The sequence below is a fragment of the Telopea speciosissima genome, chromosome 8 (genome assembly GCF_018873765.1).
Source record: "Telopea speciosissima isolate NSW1024214 ecotype Mountain lineage chromosome 8, Tspe_v1, whole genome shotgun sequence".
Lineage (NCBI taxonomy): Eukaryota > Viridiplantae > Streptophyta > Magnoliopsida > Proteales > Proteaceae > Telopea > Telopea speciosissima.
The window spans coordinates 3,603,172-3,620,171 of NC_057923.1; the positions used below are offsets into that span (position 1 = coordinate 3,603,172).

The 17,000-nt window shown below is 39.5% G+C and overlaps 1 protein-coding gene across 1 annotated transcript; it reads right to left on the minus strand.

Moving 5' to 3' along the window:
- Positions 1-756: 756 nt before the first annotated feature.
- LOC122671713 (heavy metal-associated isoprenylated plant protein 7) lies at positions 757-2,592 on the minus strand. The gene is made up of 5 exons (XM_043869096.1): positions 2,577-2,592; positions 2,189-2,468; positions 1,881-2,089; positions 1,644-1,731; positions 757-1,184 (listed from the first exon to the last, which is right to left on the minus strand). Exons 1-5 carry the CDS (start codon positions 2,583-2,585, stop codon positions 769-771), a joined length of 1,002 nt encoding a protein of 333 aa, XP_043725031.1. The 5' UTR covers positions 2,586-2,592; the 3' UTR covers positions 757-768.
- Between the last annotated feature and the right edge of the window lie 14,408 nt (positions 2,593-17,000).

Genomic DNA, 17,000 nt, shown 5'->3' on the forward strand with positions numbered 1-17,000 from the left:
TGAAGACCATATCAATTCACATAAAGGCATGGGAGGGATTCCCATGTGACTGATAGTTGGAATCATAACAAAAATGAATGAGATTCTCTGGAACTTTGAATGGAACGAGAGACTAAAAAAAGAAGCAATTAATAATTAAACTACAAATTAACAATAGTTAATTAGTTAACATGTATTGCATGAATGATGCATCATCCCTCTGCCTGCAAAGTAGTTTAGTTTTATTTGTATATTCATTCCTGATTCCTGATTCCTGATTCCTTCATTCTTCGTGTCTTTCATATTTATAAAAACGGATTTTTGAATATCGAGGACTTTTCTCCTCGAGGGATGCCTTAACGGATAATGGTGGCCTCGCGTGGTACAGAGGTAAGGAGTAAAGATCCCGTTTCACTTTCAAGTTTCAAGTTTCAACGTTGTCGAGGCTCCACATAATTTGCTTATTTTTTGTTTGTTTGTTTTCAACCTAAGCATACTAGGCCGCAGCTCTGATCGTTCTAGCCGGCAATTCTCCGAAAAACAAATCTTTCAAAAAATTCTTCTGCAAATATAAAAAAAATTGGGAGATTTTGGAATTTAATAAGACCAAAGAGAACTTCCACGAAATTAACCTTTTATTTACTATGGATTTATAAAGATGTAAGAAAAGAAAGTACCAATTAACCTCACCAAAATTTTCTACATTTTTTAGAAAAAGAAAGGGAGAAGAGGAGACGAAGATGATGAACAAGAAAAGGGGAAATGGGCATTATCTACTACTAAAATTTGTTACATAATTGAACAAGCATTGGGGTTTTCGTCACTGAAGATCTGAGGAGGATAAACATATTCCATGGCGTATTTGGGAGGAGCATAGTAGTAGTACATGAACTCATTCTTCTTCAATTCTACTTTCGTCTCTTCTTCCCCTGCTACTTCCTCCGCCACCTTCCCTTCTCCTTTTTCTTCTTCTTTCTTTTCTTCTTTCTCTTCCTTCTTCTCACCTCCGCCTTCTCCACCCTTCTCTTTCTCCTCAGCCTCGCTCTTCTTTTCGTCCTTCTCCTCTTTCTTCTCTGGCTCTTGCTTCACGACCACAGCGCGCTTCCCTGTTCTCTTGTACACGTACTCAACGAGCTTTTGTGGGTCGAATACGCCCTTCACTGTTACCTGTGAGCTCTTCAAATCTGGATCCGCAGTTTCGACGCCTACAAAATAAAATCCCAGAGATTCGATATTTTCACCATTAAATCTGGAATTCTTGTAATCCCAATTACTAATTTGGCTATAAAAGTTGAAAGATCTTTCAAGGATTTGCCTCCAAACAATGGGCAATGGAGATTTCATTACAACGATCCGAACCGGTGGATTTTTAATTAATTTTCCACAAATAAATTTTTTTTCCAAACGTGAGACTGTGAGACGACCACACAAATTAGTTCTTTTAGTAGTTATTGACTGGAATTGAGATCCGTTGCAATTCCGGAGGAGTTAGACCTTATTTCTTATTCTCTTATCACCATAAAAGGTATATCCTTCAGTTTTAAGGTCAGAATTAGAAAAAGTAGAAATTTTTTCCCGAAAAGGGTAAAATCGATAAATCTCGTCTCACCGGAACTCGGAGAAAACCAAAATGAACAGAAGCAAGAACTGATCGGAGCATTTACCTTTCATTTTCTGTATACGTTTTCTGATTTCCTGCGCGCAAGCTTCGCAGTGCATGTGGACCTTTAACACCACAATGATCACCTGAGGCTGCAAGCAGAGAAACCAAAAGAAATCTAGAATGCTATTGAAACGAAGGAGAAGCCAAAAACAGACGAGGGAAAAATAAAAATGAGATTTTCAACATCGAGACAGACAGATCTGAAGCTCATCCTGTGTATATTCATTCATGAACAGACCTCTTCTTTCTTCTCTTCTGACGTAACGTTCTCTTTTTTCTCTTCATCTTTCTTGGCATCTTCTGCCGGAGGTTTCGGTATCGGGGAGAGAAGCTCAACCTGTCTGTGACTCTTCCGTTGAACTCTGTCCAAAACCTTCAACGGATCAGCCTTTTTACCCTTCACAATCACCTTATGAAACTTGCAATCAGTCTGAACATCTTCCACTCCTGAAGAACACAAGAAACAGAACATACATTGGATCGAGTTCCCCCGAAAAAGTTAGGAATTGCAATAAAATCAAGGAAAATGGGTTTCGATACTCAAACCTTCGAATCCTCTCAAGCTTCTCCTAACCTTCCTCGCACATCCCTCACAATGCATGTAGACTCTGAGCACAATCTCTTCAGGTGGAGGTGGTTCCTTGGATTCCTTAGAATCTGCCTCTTTGACATTCTTGGGTTCCTCTGTTTTCGTCTCTTTGTTCTCCTCCTCTTTGGGCTTCTCAGCCTGGGGTTCCTCCTTTTTATTCTCTTCTTCTGGTTTCTTTGCTTCTCCATCTGTATTCTTAGAGTCTTCTACTTTCTTCTCCTCCGGTTTCTTCTCTTCCTGGAAAAAACAAGAATTATATCAGCAACGAAGAAGAAAGGAACAAACTACATACCATAATCAGAATTTCAGTCACAAGAGAAAATCTCTATAGGATCTATCTATTACCTCCCCCATTTTCTTCTTTATTATTATCCTTTCGCGCTTTTCTTTCCCCTCCTCTTTCTCACTTCTCCTCCCTTGGAATTGCAGAAACGATGGTTGCAGAGAATCAGAAGAGTAGAATGTGAAGGATAAGCATGAGCTATAAAGACGAGCGAAGCGCCTCAATCTCTCTCATACCTGGCTCGTCTTACTTACCATACTCACTGCCTGAGGCTGAGGCGCTCTCTCGTCTCATACGATACAATTCTTCAATATCTAGTCTCCAGTGAGTTCTGGTTTTCCTCCTCTATAAGATGTAGACCATCAGATGTGGATCTTTCTTGTTAGTCATGCTTGCGATGCCGTAGCTTTAGCGGAAGTTGCACATGCAAAAGAGGGCGGAGTTTCCGACTTAACAACAGTGGAAGCCTCGAGTGATGGGCTGGATGGACGTTTTGGGCCTTTGGACTCTTCTGATATTTTGTTACAGATGTACAAAATCCTAACAAACAGTCAGCCCACCGCAGACTCTTTTTGCAACGGAGTTAACCCTTCAGTTATTCCTTCTTTTTTCTATATTATTAAAAAAATTAAAAAGGAAAACGACGTTCATGCCTTGTAACTGATACTCTTTCTATTGTCGTCCCCATGGTTGGTAATCTCAGGTCATACCAAAAAAATGATTCGTAATCTCAAATCGGATCAGCCGATATCGGCCGGATCGGATTGGTATTGACCATCTCCGATCCCAAGATATCACAAAACCTGCGAACCTCTCTATGTTTTGGTAGAGTGGTGTCTGGATCAATTAACCCACTTCAATCGAATGATACGATCCGATACACTTGTAAACGTGCAAAAGGGTACCCATATTTCTTTTCTTCTTCATCAATGAAGGTTTTCAGGCGCGATTTCAGCTCCCAAGAGCCTCATATCTGCAATAAAATTAGGCTTTCTTCCCATTTTTAACTGAAGAATCCATCTAAGGTAAGATTTTAGCATTTTGTTGGCTGCGTTTAGTGTTCAAGAGGCTTATTTACCAAACATTTCCTCCCAAGTCCCAAATCAGTTTTTTTTTTCCAAGATTTTTCACATATGTTTTGGTGATTTTTTCCTAGTAATGACCTCCACGTAAAACAAAAATTTTCTCCTTCCCTAGTTCACTGCTTCTAAGCAAGTTGTACGTTTTATCTAAATTGATAAAAGCATTTGAGACTGATGCTTGAGTGTTCACAATTCACTACTTTTGAGCAAGCTGTATGCTTTTGATCCTATTTAATAAAATTTATACTTAATTAACAATGACATCACTTTTGATCCAAGTTGTATCTCCACCTTGACAATTCTTCACTTTTGATCCAATCTCCAACTTGGGCAATGGCTAAACTTCTGGTTTATTTGTGTATTAATATAGAAAAAATAATTATTTACTTCACTCTGAACCCATCAAAGCGTACGGCTGTAATTTACAGTTATTTTATTACCCCAAAAACAAAAAAACTTACAGTTATTTGGATTTTTTTTTTGGAAATTTTTTTTTTCCAATTATTTTAAAAGTTTTTAATATTATTTTGACCATTACTGACCGATACCGATCCAATCTGATATCATAACACCTACCGATCCTGGCCGATACATGAGCTGATTCATAAAAAAGTGATTTTGGACCGATCCGAACCGATTTATACCAATCCAAATCCAAAACACCCATGATCGATCCCTGGATTTTGAACTTTGCTCGTCCCTAATCATGACACAAGGTGAAAGACAAGAGAATCGAACACTTAATAACACAAGGTGAAGATAAAAGAGTTAAACTCATGATCTTCTGGGAGTCTACACTCTATTAGCAAGACACCGATTAACTAAGCAAGCGGTTGTTTAAGAAGGAAAAAAAAAACACTTCTGAGAATATCGATAAAAGAAATATATTTCTCCAGTTTGAAAGGAAGTTTCAGACCTTTGAACATTAGGGGGAGAGATTATGATAGGATTTTTATCCTCTCAAGTGCGGAGCAATGCTCAATGCACCACACTTGAGAATCCAACCGTCCACCAACACTTCAAAAGATAGGGAAAACCTAATATAACCATCAATTGACATAGGGAATCTCTCCATCAATGTTGAATTGAAACTTTCTCCTATCTCTACCATATCTATATATTTTTAAGGGTGTCACTTTGGCCCGAAGAACCCGAGTCCACCCTGAGCCCTGACCCTAGCCTGGGCTGGTTTTTCAGCTCATAGGGCGGGCTTGAGTTTGCCTTTTTCCTTGGCCCTAGTAGGACCAAGCGGGGGCCTGGGTTGAGTCCTTGGGCTAAGCCCAGCCCAGCTCGGCCCTGTATTAATTAATGTATATAATATAGATAATTACAATTACAATTATAATTTAATGGGAGAACGAATGCTATCTAGGTGCGTGCGACACGCGGCTCCTACACCCAGACATAAGGCCACATGAAATGACCGTCGCAACCCCATGGAAAGGCGAAAATTCCTAGGGGTGCCACGATCATGTTGCGTGGCCTTGTGTCTGGCGCAAGGGCCGCCCACCGCACGCACCCAAGTAAAGTTCTCTTTCCGATAATTTATATATCATTATATCTATAATTACAATTATAATTATAATTTATATATCATTATATCTATTAACAATTACAATTATAATTTGCTATGACATGCAATTTAGGATCAAATTCAGGGCCAATCCAGTCCGGCCCTACCCAATCAAGGTCAATCACAACCGAGCTGGGCTAGGGTAAACCCTTGCAGGGTTGGGCTTGGGTTGAGTGTTTTTTAGGCCCTGGCAAAGCCGGACTGGACTTGTGTAGACTTTAAGATCCCTAGGGTTGGGATGGGGTTTTAACATGCCCGTTTCAGCCTTGTGGTATATAATTTGCTGGGGACGATTTTCTTTCAGCCATGGTTAGGGGATTCTCCCTTGACCGAGGTGTTCATATGGAGTTGAGAGGACCTCTGATGCAGATTCTATCATACACCTTCTCACATAAAGAGCCGTGAGGTTTACATAGACACCCTCTCTCGTGTTTTGACCCAACATGTAGATGACATCATTCACTACACCACCATACTGGTGTGGCGTGCAAATTCTTCCCCACACGGACGTTCCCATAATTATATTAGCAGTCCTATCACTCCTCTCTCCCGAAGTTTCCTCTGGGACCTGGTGGTTTCCAATAGCAAGCAAGCATCCATCAACTCCATGCATAATGTTTCAGTGTTCAGCTTAAATTCAAATGTTTACTCTTTAATTTGAAATGGGGTCCATCCAAGTAATCCAACCAAGATGAGAAAAAGTCATTTTCTTATTCTCGTTTTATAGGCAAGCAAAGCATACACATCACTCATTATCAAAGTGTGTTTAGAATAGTTACCCATAACTCCAATGGCTTGGCTAGGCTACTCTTTCCTCTTTTTAAGTCAACAAGAACTGTGACTTCATCTTTTGTTTGGTTTCCATTCTTGAGGTCCCTTATTCGGATAACCATAACTTGGTGACTCTTATCATTTGTCGGTGATCAATAGTCCAATATCAGTTTCAATACGGAAAATTATCTCCTCCAATTTTCTGTCCGGCTCTGTTTTTCAGTTCCTCTAATAAGGGATGGTGAACCCTATCCGAACAGAATGTTTGGGCACAGTGGTCATTCCAATCCCCCTTGTTAGAGGACCTGGAGATGATAAAAGATCCGTATCAATACCGTGAACTAAATCTCCTCCTGTCTATTCCAATCCCCCCATTAGAAAGAAAGAGATAAGGGTTAAGAGTTGACACTGATTCAGGCAAGAGACACAATTGTGGGTGACCGGTGACGTGACTCCCTCTAACACCATAATGCGCTAATTAGGGGGGAGGGGTGGGGATTGGGGTTGACGAACGCATAGTGCCGAGTCATCTGAGGGGCCCATTTAAGGCTTTTGGAAACAAAGCTGGACCCATTTAAATTGAGTCTTAAGCATGAATTGAAGCAAAAGGGGTGCATTTGCTTATTTTCTAGCCTAGTTTTCAATGAAGATTTGATTAATAGGCTTTAGGCATTTAGGTCTTGTTAGTTTGGTTGATTGGTTAATTGGTTGGTGTTTCCTTTTTTTTGTTCGCCTTCCCTCTCATGGCTTCCGTTTGGGAATAAGATTAAAATTATTTGATCATAGCTTTAAATGTGAGAGTAACAAATTATATCCTAAATTACTGGTATTTGATAATTTTGTTTAAATCCTTGCTTAAATAGGAAAATATATTTTCTTGGATTATATCTTCCTAGAATATAGCTAGCTATGAATTAGACGACTGATTTGCATAAACTTCTTTATATAATCATTCAAAACCATAATCAACCCGAATATTTCAGAATGACAACATTATGAAAGAAAATTTGGTCTGAAACAATTTTTAAGGGTGTATCTTGTTGTCAAAAAAGTAAGGTTACCATTATTTTTTTCACTAACCTTGGTTACAATAAGATATTCCCCGTGTATCATATTACAAACAAAGTTTGTAAACATACATTTTTTTCCTTTTATAAGTTGATATATCAATTATTTGAAGGGGCTAAGGACGTAAATTTACTATTCTCTTCCTCATCCCTTTTCAAATTAGACCAGGTTTTTATTAGTGAAGCCTGATCTCAGTTTAATCCAGGAACTACTGGTGATTCTTCATCAATATCGGCAGTCCCGCTCGCCGCTGAGTGGATCGAGAGCCTCCCAGCAAAATTTTTGGGAGTTGTTTATACTAGGGGGTAGTTTTATACTTTTAGGGATTAGGGTTTCTCTATATTGTATTGCATGAGATGCTATATATAGGAGACTATCTCATAAGGAGGAGGTGTGAGGGTTTTGCATATTCTTCATTAGAACAGTGGAAGCTATTGCTATCGCTCGGCCGTGGACGTAGCTCATATTAAGTGAACCACGTAAATCTTTGTGTTTTGTGTGTGTGATTTTCTTTCGTTTTTTCGTTGCAAATCGTTGTTCTACTGTATTATCAATTCTTGATATATGTTTATTTCACTTGCTGTTCTCTAATATATTATATCGTTTTATCGCACCTCATTGGTGACTCCTCTTCATGACTTTTATCTCCCTTTGGGAATGTATTTGGTGCAGATCACTATAATGGTGATCGATGCAAATCATTTTGCCTAACCATTTATTCTTTTGCTTGTTCACAACAATCAATACCTCGAAAGAGAGAGTCCATTTTCAAGTGCCAAGAGAACTCAAAAGTTTTAAATGATTGCCCAAAAAGAAAATAAAGGAAAAAATTCAATGAAATCATTGAGCGTTTGTTTGGATGGTGGGATCACCAAACCCCACTATAACCGATGCCCACCAAACTGATACAAATAATTCACAGCAGTTTGAGTTCTCAAGTATCCAATCAAGTTGAGATTTAAAGGCATAGGTAATTTGAGTGTATGGGTTAATGTAGGGTTTTCCCTAACTCTAGTTACGATTGGATTGGGTTGGGGTTGGGGTTGGGGTTGGGGTTGGGGTTGGGGTTGGTCAGAGCCCGGCAGCAGGTGCTACTATCATGTACTATTTTATTTTTCATTTGGCAATCTATACTACGTGAAAGGGTTTTCCACACCACTCGTGTGAAGGGAATCTCTCACAACACATTAATCATGGTATGGGAAACAGTTTCGTCAATAGTGGCCCACATGGTCAGAGAGGAGAGAGCTAGTATCAATGCGGAATCTACATAATCAAAATGTGATGGGACAAAAGAAAATATATCTGGTTTTTCATATCGTCTGCATGAGGATCTTTTTTTCCCTATTTTATTGAAGGGAAAAAGTTCTCCGAATTGACAAGGGAGAGTACGCTACACCCTTTCTCTCTCTCTCTCACACACACACACACACACACCATGTGAAACAGTTTCATGAACATAGAGCCACATTTAAAATGTGAGACAACATCCCTGTTTTCCCACATCACATCACTTGTGTGGGGAATTTTATTTTATTTTTTTTCTAAAGAGAAGGTTCTTTAAATCACCAAGGGAGTGTATACTGTTATGTGCTTAATGGGATCCATTCTAGCGTATGGGCGCTAGATTGGATCAGACTATTATGGGATAGGTTAAAAGGCAGTTTGATTTAAAATGTTCCATCAATTCTGGAGCTTTTGGCGTTAAATACTTAATTTACATATACTAGGCTCTAAAGAGAAAAGGTTCTCTAAGCAATCATGGGAGTGTATATTAAGTACCTCTCTCTCTCTCTCTCTCTCTCTCTCTCTCTCTCTCTCTCTATACACGAAATGATTTTGTTACCCTCCCATGTGCGAAATCGCTTTTTTGCCTCACTTCCTTGGTGCACTCCCTTGTGTGACTTGCTCAGCCCTGTCCCTTTATTTAATCTTTAGCTCTTGAAATTTGAGGAGATTTTAAAGCAAGTATGTAATATCTTGAAATATGTCCCATACTTTAGCAAGATCTTTGTATGGCCCACATATATGGATTTTGTCCACCGGCCATGAATTTTTATCATTTTGATTGTTGGATAAATCAGTTATATAGTTCAGATTTTCCATATTATGTCAATGTCTTTCTGGCAAAACCTTAATTTGGCTCGTAAAATAGGGTAGTGTATATTGGGTAATCAAAATATTATGATCATTAATTAATGGTGTTTTATATTAAATGCAAAAGGCTTTTGTCAATTCCACGTAAGGATGATTGTAATTTATTGTCAACATGCATGGTTACGTGAAGATTAATCCTTCTTAATTGGATTCTTTTTAATCCACAAGTCAATTTTGTGCATTGTTTGTGATCTTGCATTTAAGAAAATGCTTGATTTAAGAAAGGGACATTAATGAAGAGTGATAGATTTGTTTTTATCTTTTTTGGGCCTTAACTCTCTCTTTTTTTCCTTTCTCGGTAAACAATGTGGGCCTCAATTCACTTCATGACAACCTAATCCAGTAAGTATTAATTCCAACTTAACCAGACATCATTGTAGGACTGAAATTAAAAGTACATTCAAGGTTATAGGTATCGGTATTGGTGTTCATATCGGCCCTGGTCGATATCGATACGATGCCATCGTGGATTTAGATATTGGTATTGTTGATATCGACTAGAATCGAAATCATGGATATTGATATGGATTGGCTGGAATCAGGCTGGTATCGAACATAATTTCAATATGGAACCACTTTGTCCAATTCATCTCATCTATATCAATATTGAACTCCAACGATACTGATACCAATACCATTTAAATGTCCTTCATGGGTCTATCTCCAGTCTCCGGCCCAAGGGGAATCCTCTGGATGTTTTGTGTAGAGGTTTCGTATGTTGCGAGAATGGGAAACCACACCAATGAGAGGGTGAGAGATGGATTCGTTCAGTAGGAGATTTACAATTTTTCTGAGAGAGTTTGTTGGTATGAGTTCCACGGCTGAAGAATCCCCACTTTGATGTCGTAGGCATCTTTTTCCCTACTCAGTCCCTATGTCTAACAGTGACATTAGTTTAGCGTTTTCAACCAAAAAAAAAAAAAAAATTTGTTTAGAACACATACACACTATGGAAAGCTTGGCAGACTTAGAGCCCATCTCGGTCCATACTTGGAGTGGGCTTGGGCATGAGAATCAGCCCCAACTCCAGGATGGGCTACGCTTGGTCCTGATGTTGGGCCTCAGTAACTTAAGGTAGGCCCATACTAACAAATTGCTACCACTATTTTACTAAGACTTTTTCTAGAAGTGTGGAGAGGTAGAGTACGTAGAAGCATTTAAGTGGGGCAAGGGATGGCAATAGAGTGGTTATGAGATGGAAATTAGGGATGTAAACGGATCAAATTCGGTCGGATAGTGGCATTATCATATTCATATCCGATTATATTCGGATGGATTCGGATAATATCCTATCGGTTTTTGGACGGATTCGGATAATTTTCGGATAGTGATTTTTTGAATACAGATTCTCCTAAATGGATATGAATACGGATGGAATACGATTTTTCGACTATCCGTTGATATATTTACCATTTTTATGATGAGGATTAGGGTTGAGACTTGATAGTTCTGTAATTACCCTTTCTTTTACTCTTCTTAGTCTTTTATTCTCTTACGTTTTTAACTTTTGATTTTTTAATCGATATGTAATTCCATGTATCACATTGCATAAAACAATATATATAAACCAATAGCAAATCTAGAAAAAGAATCACATTATCTTAACTTATAAATTTATAAAAATAAGATAACAAAATCCAATAAGGTAACTTAAAAGGATAGACAAACACAGAGTTATATTTCAGATATTTTATTACCATCGAACTGCTAAACGAATCGGATAATAATCGATCGGATAGGGGGGATTATTATATTCGTATCCGATTATTTTCAGACGGATTCAGATTCTCCTAAACGGATACGAACGCGGATCGAATACGGATTTACGAATATCCATTTACATCCCTAATGGAAATCACTCTATCTTTCAAATATTTATTTGTCACTTGGTAAACTCCAATTGGACTAAAAGTTAAGATATAGGCAGGATTCTATGGTTTTATATGTCCACAAAATTTAGGCCCATGTGATCTTCTACGTGGTAAATTTTATAGAAAAAAAGAAGGTTGTTTGGTCACTGTCCCCTACACCCAGACACATGGGTGGCGAAATAATCACCCCGCCCCCATATTGGTTGCTTGGGTGTGTGATCCCATTGGTCCCTACGCTAGAACATGGGCCACGAGACCGAGTAATATTCTCTCTCCCATTATAAAATTGCACATAATTGTAGATTACATACAATAAATATGGTCTAGGATTTCATCAAAAAATAAATATGGTCTAGGACAGTTTTTTTTATTAGTCTTACCTAAGGTACGTTCATTTCAAAGGCTAGAGCAAAGATTTTATTCCGTTTAAGCTAAATGAACAAAGAAAAACATAAATGAGAGTTTTCCTGCACCGTATGAGTTTTCCTACTTTCCATGTTTTCGGCAGGATTGTGCTGCCGAGACACAACAAGGTGGGAAATTAACGACCGTCTTACCCCTGCCGAGTGGGGGTAAGGTGGTCATTTCCCATCTTGCTGCGTCTCGGCAGCATGGTCCGGCCGGATAGCTCGACAGCAGAGGATCAAGATCCAGTTTTTTATCGGTTTCCTATCGATTAGGGTTTTGGTTTCCTACTCCAATTGATTCAATCCGTTTTTTCTTGGTCGATTCTGGTCTTTCGGGTTGGATCTTGACACCCCTCACTGGGCTAAGTATATATGAGGAATTTGGATCGTCTACGGCGCAGCTGCCCGTCCTGCTTGGGCTATGCAGACACAGGACAAAGCGCAAAGACCGCCTTACCCCTGCCCGAGCGCCTTACCCTAGTGGATTTAGAAGCTATAGTAATCTCTCTAGTGATTACTACAACTTGGATTTTATCAGATTCAACAAAAGAAGTTGTAGTAATCTCTCCAGTAAACAAGAAATAAGAAGAAAACTAGCCCATCAATAATCAGTTGCAGGTATTATCAGATTATTAGATCGCTAATAGTCAAAGAGGTGAAGAGATGTCAAGGGTATAACTTGCAGTAGCTCCCCGGATGGAGCCCGGTCAGACCACAACCTCTACTGCTGACCCAATTAAAAGACAACAACCAATGATGCGAGGAGCGATGGGGTCGCTACGCGTGATAGAGCTGCAACTGGTAGCCTTCATCATGGTCTTCTCGGTTAGCGGTCTCGTCCCTCTCCTCGACCTCGTCTACCCTGCATTCATCTCGCTTTACATCTTGGCCCTTTCGCGTCTGGCCTTCCCAGTGCACCACTGCCAGGGGAAGACAACGACGACAATGATAACGCAGGAGATCCTTCGGGAGGGGGGTTTCTTTAGGTTCTACGTGGTGGTGGGGACTACCATAGGGCTGTTCCTGCCATTGGCTTACGTTCTTGGTGGGTTAGCCCGAGGGGACGAGCATGCGGTGTGGTCGGCTACAATTTGGATCCTCTACTGCCGAGCTGCTAGGCAGGACCGTGCTACCCAGACATGGTGTTACGCGCAATGTCCGCCTTACCCCTGCCCAAACACCTTGCCCGAGTGGGAGTAAGGCGGTCATTGCGCACAACACCGTGTCTGGGCAGCACGGTTCTGCCGGGCAGGGGTAGTAGAGGTCGACTGTGCCTCACCTCTTCTTGTTGTCCTTCCAGATCCTCACTGAGAACATCATCAGTGGGTTGTCCCTGTTTTCTCCCCTTGTCAGAGCTCTGGTCCCACTTCTCTATACGGTTCGCAAGATCTTCATCATCCTTGATTGGATCAACGACGTTTGGTTCAACAAACCTCTACTTGCAAATGCTCAACTCAAGGTGGTAAACTAATCCATCCAACAATCTGTAATGTGCCTAATGGGTCCATTCTAGTGTATCAGCGCTAGATTGGGCCAGCCTAGTATGGGATAAGTTAAAAACGACTTGATTTAACGTGTTTCATTAACTTCGGAGCTTTTGGCGTATCGATCAACAACCTAACATTTCTTTACTGGAAACTGAAATCAACCGAGGGATTTGATTTTTTTTATAATCACTTGATACCAATTTTTTTAGAGACTTGGATACAACTCATCCTTAAAAATGGTTGTTAAGGTGGAAAGGAAGCGTTATTATTGTTGTGTGTTTCAGGATGTCATATGGTTTTCTCCATCAACCTGGTCGTGTTCTTGATCCCAAAGTTCCTTCCAAAGGATTTCGAGAAGTATTTCGGGGAAAGAGATGAGATCCATTTCAAGATTGCAGAGGATAAGCGACCAGTGGATCCCAAAAGCACATCTTCACACTAGACTCCTCCATCAAAGAAATCTGATTGAGTACTTGATGGGTGTAAGTTGTCAGCAATTCTGAAAATCTTATATCTGATGTAGAGAACCTCTCTCTCAAATTGTCTTATCATAGGATCTGTTGTTGTTATGTTCAAATATTAAGTTTCTCATGTGTTAGCTACTAAGCTTTAGAGAACTCAGGAAAATTTTCTTTTTGAGTAATAGCACTTTATTTAGTAACGTGGAAATTCGTGACTGAAGATTTCTAGATCCGAAATAGACTATGCTATCGTGCACGTCACCAATAAGGCTTTGAGTGAATATAAATAGGTTTGAAATTTATGCATATGGCATAGATTTAGGGCTTAGGCCCCAAAATCTAATGGGTCAATTTAAGGTTAACTTATAATTGGGCTTCAATGCTACAAGACATATACTAAAGTTGGTAATTGGAATGGAAAAGGGTCAAGAGGAAGGAGCCAAGGAAGGTCACTCATCTAGAGGACCCCAAGTTTTTATTCTACCCCTTTTGTAATAAAAAAAAGGGAAAAAGTTCTCTGTCCGAGAGTGTGGCCTACGTCAGCACTCTCATGAGTCTATCTCTCTCCTCTCCATGTGAAAAGACACTTCTACCCCCTTATTTTATGGAGGAGAGAGATAGACACATGGGAGTGCTGACGTAGGTCACACTCCGTACAGAAAACTGCTTCCCTAAAAAAAAAATCTCTATTTGACAAAAGGCAATGGAGGAGGAAATGTCATTGTGGTTGGATCACTGCTATAAAGCGCACTTATATACCGTATCGGTCGTCCTTACCGATATATATCTGATTCATATCAATAGGTCACTTTTTGATAATCTTAGATAAGTGATGTGAACAGTGAACTTGAGATTTATTGGGTTTTTATGTCTTTTATTTTGTAGTTGTCCACATGATTATTATAGGATTTTATATGATTATCCACAAAAAATGGGACCACGGAATTTGATTTTCTACAGGTTGAAGACCAATTTATGGGCTTAAATATGATACACACAATGTATGACTGCTTCATTATTTGGGCTTGGCCGGCTGGCCCTTGTACAGATGTTCTTGAATGGTAATACTCATTATTCAAAAGGACAGTCTTGTCCCTTAGAAAGCTCAACGCGGTAGTACAGACCATAGAATATCAAAAAGGTATAATAGCCGGTCAACACAAGGATATATGTCGTGCAAAGTACCCATGTCCACGAAGAGATGAGAGCAATTTCATTAATGGGAGAAAAGGGTTACAAGCTCTCTTCCTCATGCCTCTCTTTCTTTACAAAGAATTCACTATAATTCTAATAACTCTCCATCACTAACAATTTAAACGAAAAACAAATTTCTGAGTTGGAAAAAAAATAAAATTTGGAGGCAAATGTGGGATATCAAGTTAGAGATAACTCTGATACCATGTAAATCTCCAATCTTAAAAGATCGATTTGATAACAGGAGTCTACAGGTATATGAGGAAAGAGATTTGCTCACTTATAATCGATGTGAGTTTAAGATGTGGGAGGGCTAATGGTCTAATGTGTATGAAATTTGACATGTCATGAATCCAAATCAATCTCTTGCGTTACATTCCTTGTTTTCTTTCTTTTGACGCTGAGCGTGCATGAATGAATAGCCCTACTTCCTATCCAAAAAAAAAAAAAAAAACATCCTTTGACTTACACTAGCTCTGTGATCCATATTGCAATTGAAATATGAAAATACATGGCATTTAGGATTAATTAGTTTCACGTTTAACTTTGTGGATTAATGTTATTGATCGATGCTCTTTATTATTCTTCTTGTTTTTGTTCATAATCATTTCTTACACTGAGTACTGTGGCAAATGGAATCATTATCCTCTTCTGTTTGTTGCCCGGACAGGACCGTGCTGTCCCCTTACATGGGGGGTGCGAAATGACGACCTAAACCCCTGCCCGAACACACGAGGTTAAGTCGTTATTTTGCACCCCCATGTGAGGGGACAACACAGTCCTGTCCGGGCAGCAGACAGGAGAGGAAAAAAATTCGTGGCAAATGTACGTGGTGTGTGAAACCTAAGGGTGTTAATCGGTCTGGTTTTGGTTTTAAATCGTTTAAGTAAATGGTCTCGATTTTGAAACTATAATCAAACCATTTAGTAAACGGTTTCAAGGTTTCTCCTTGATTTTGGTACCTTTTATTTACATTTAAGAATGTTAAACGTTCCGATTCGATTGAAACCCTTTAATAAATGATAGGTTATGGTTTCAAAATTGATCTCATGTTACCTCTTGTTTATTTGGAGATAAAAGGCCTCTCTCTCTCTCTCTCTCTCTCCAACTAATCGGTGCAACTACTTGTGGATGAATGCTAAGGAAGCTAAATGTGTTGAATGAATTATTACTCCATCATCCATTGTTGCAGGTTTGCTGCAGCTTTGTTCAAGCTCCATGACTGAAGGTTTTGTAATTTTTAAGGAAGATTGGCTTCTTGGAAGGAGTTACCATTTTAATGGATAGTACATCAATGTTATGTACCATACATAATATGGGTCTGTACCAACGGATCTATTGACCACTTTCGACAAGTTGGAGAAGAAACTCCATCACGTAAATGACCTCTCTCTAGAGTCTGGACAAGAAGGTCTGGTTAGCTTTTTTTTTTCTACAGGACAAATTATCACATTTAAATTAGGGAAAATTACAAAATTAGTTAACATTGGGTTTTGATGTACAAAATTAACCACCCAATGTTTAAGTTAACGGAACTAGCCAGTTCGAGTTTGGGTATTACAAAAATAACCAAAACAGTACCCCACCCTTACCCGGTTGCCGTAGGCGATTCCAAGGATCGGCGGCGATGAAGACTCATTCCAATCTTCGGTCTCCATGAAATCCTTTGTCCCCAATTTTGTCCCTGTTCCCTCTCTCTCTCCATCCCAGTAGAGCTTCTGCCACTCCCTCCGGCAATGGCTGGCTCTGGTTCAGGTGTCGGTGCATGTGGAGATTTTGGTGGATCAGATTCAGGTGAAGCAATCTCAAGCACAACCTATTTGTGAGGATGGACAACGAGAGGCAGGGCAGCAGTGGGCGTGCAACAATAAATCCCCATGTTTCTCTTTCTTAAAAGGTGAGGATTTCGTTGGGCAGTGGCGGCATTTGAAGCATTTCGTGCCCAAAAGCGCAATGCAGATTGATTTGTTTCTCGGACAATCGAATTGGGGGAGGGACATCGAGAACTCTCAAATAGTTTCTCTCTCCATTTCCATCTTTGCTGAAAACTTAGGTTGGCTTTTGGGTTTTTTTGTCTGCATAAGTAGCCGATTTTGATTCCAGATCCTGCTAATATTCAGTTTTCTATTTACTTACGTTTCTGGTTTCTCTGTTTCTCACATTTGGGTTCTCTTTCCTTCTCCTCTACCCCCTTTACCACTGTTCATATACTTGGTTTTTGGTTCTCATGTACAGAACTCAAATAACAATTTGCTTTTATATCCGAGGATTCTGGTTATTTCCTGAATCTTCTGCATCTAGGTTCTTCATTTTCATTTTTATGCATCTGGGTCATCTATTTTCTTTTTTCCTTCATCTGTCTTATCGCTAGTGGTGTTTGGGTAACCAACTTTGAAGCTCCCAAGTTTTTTGAGA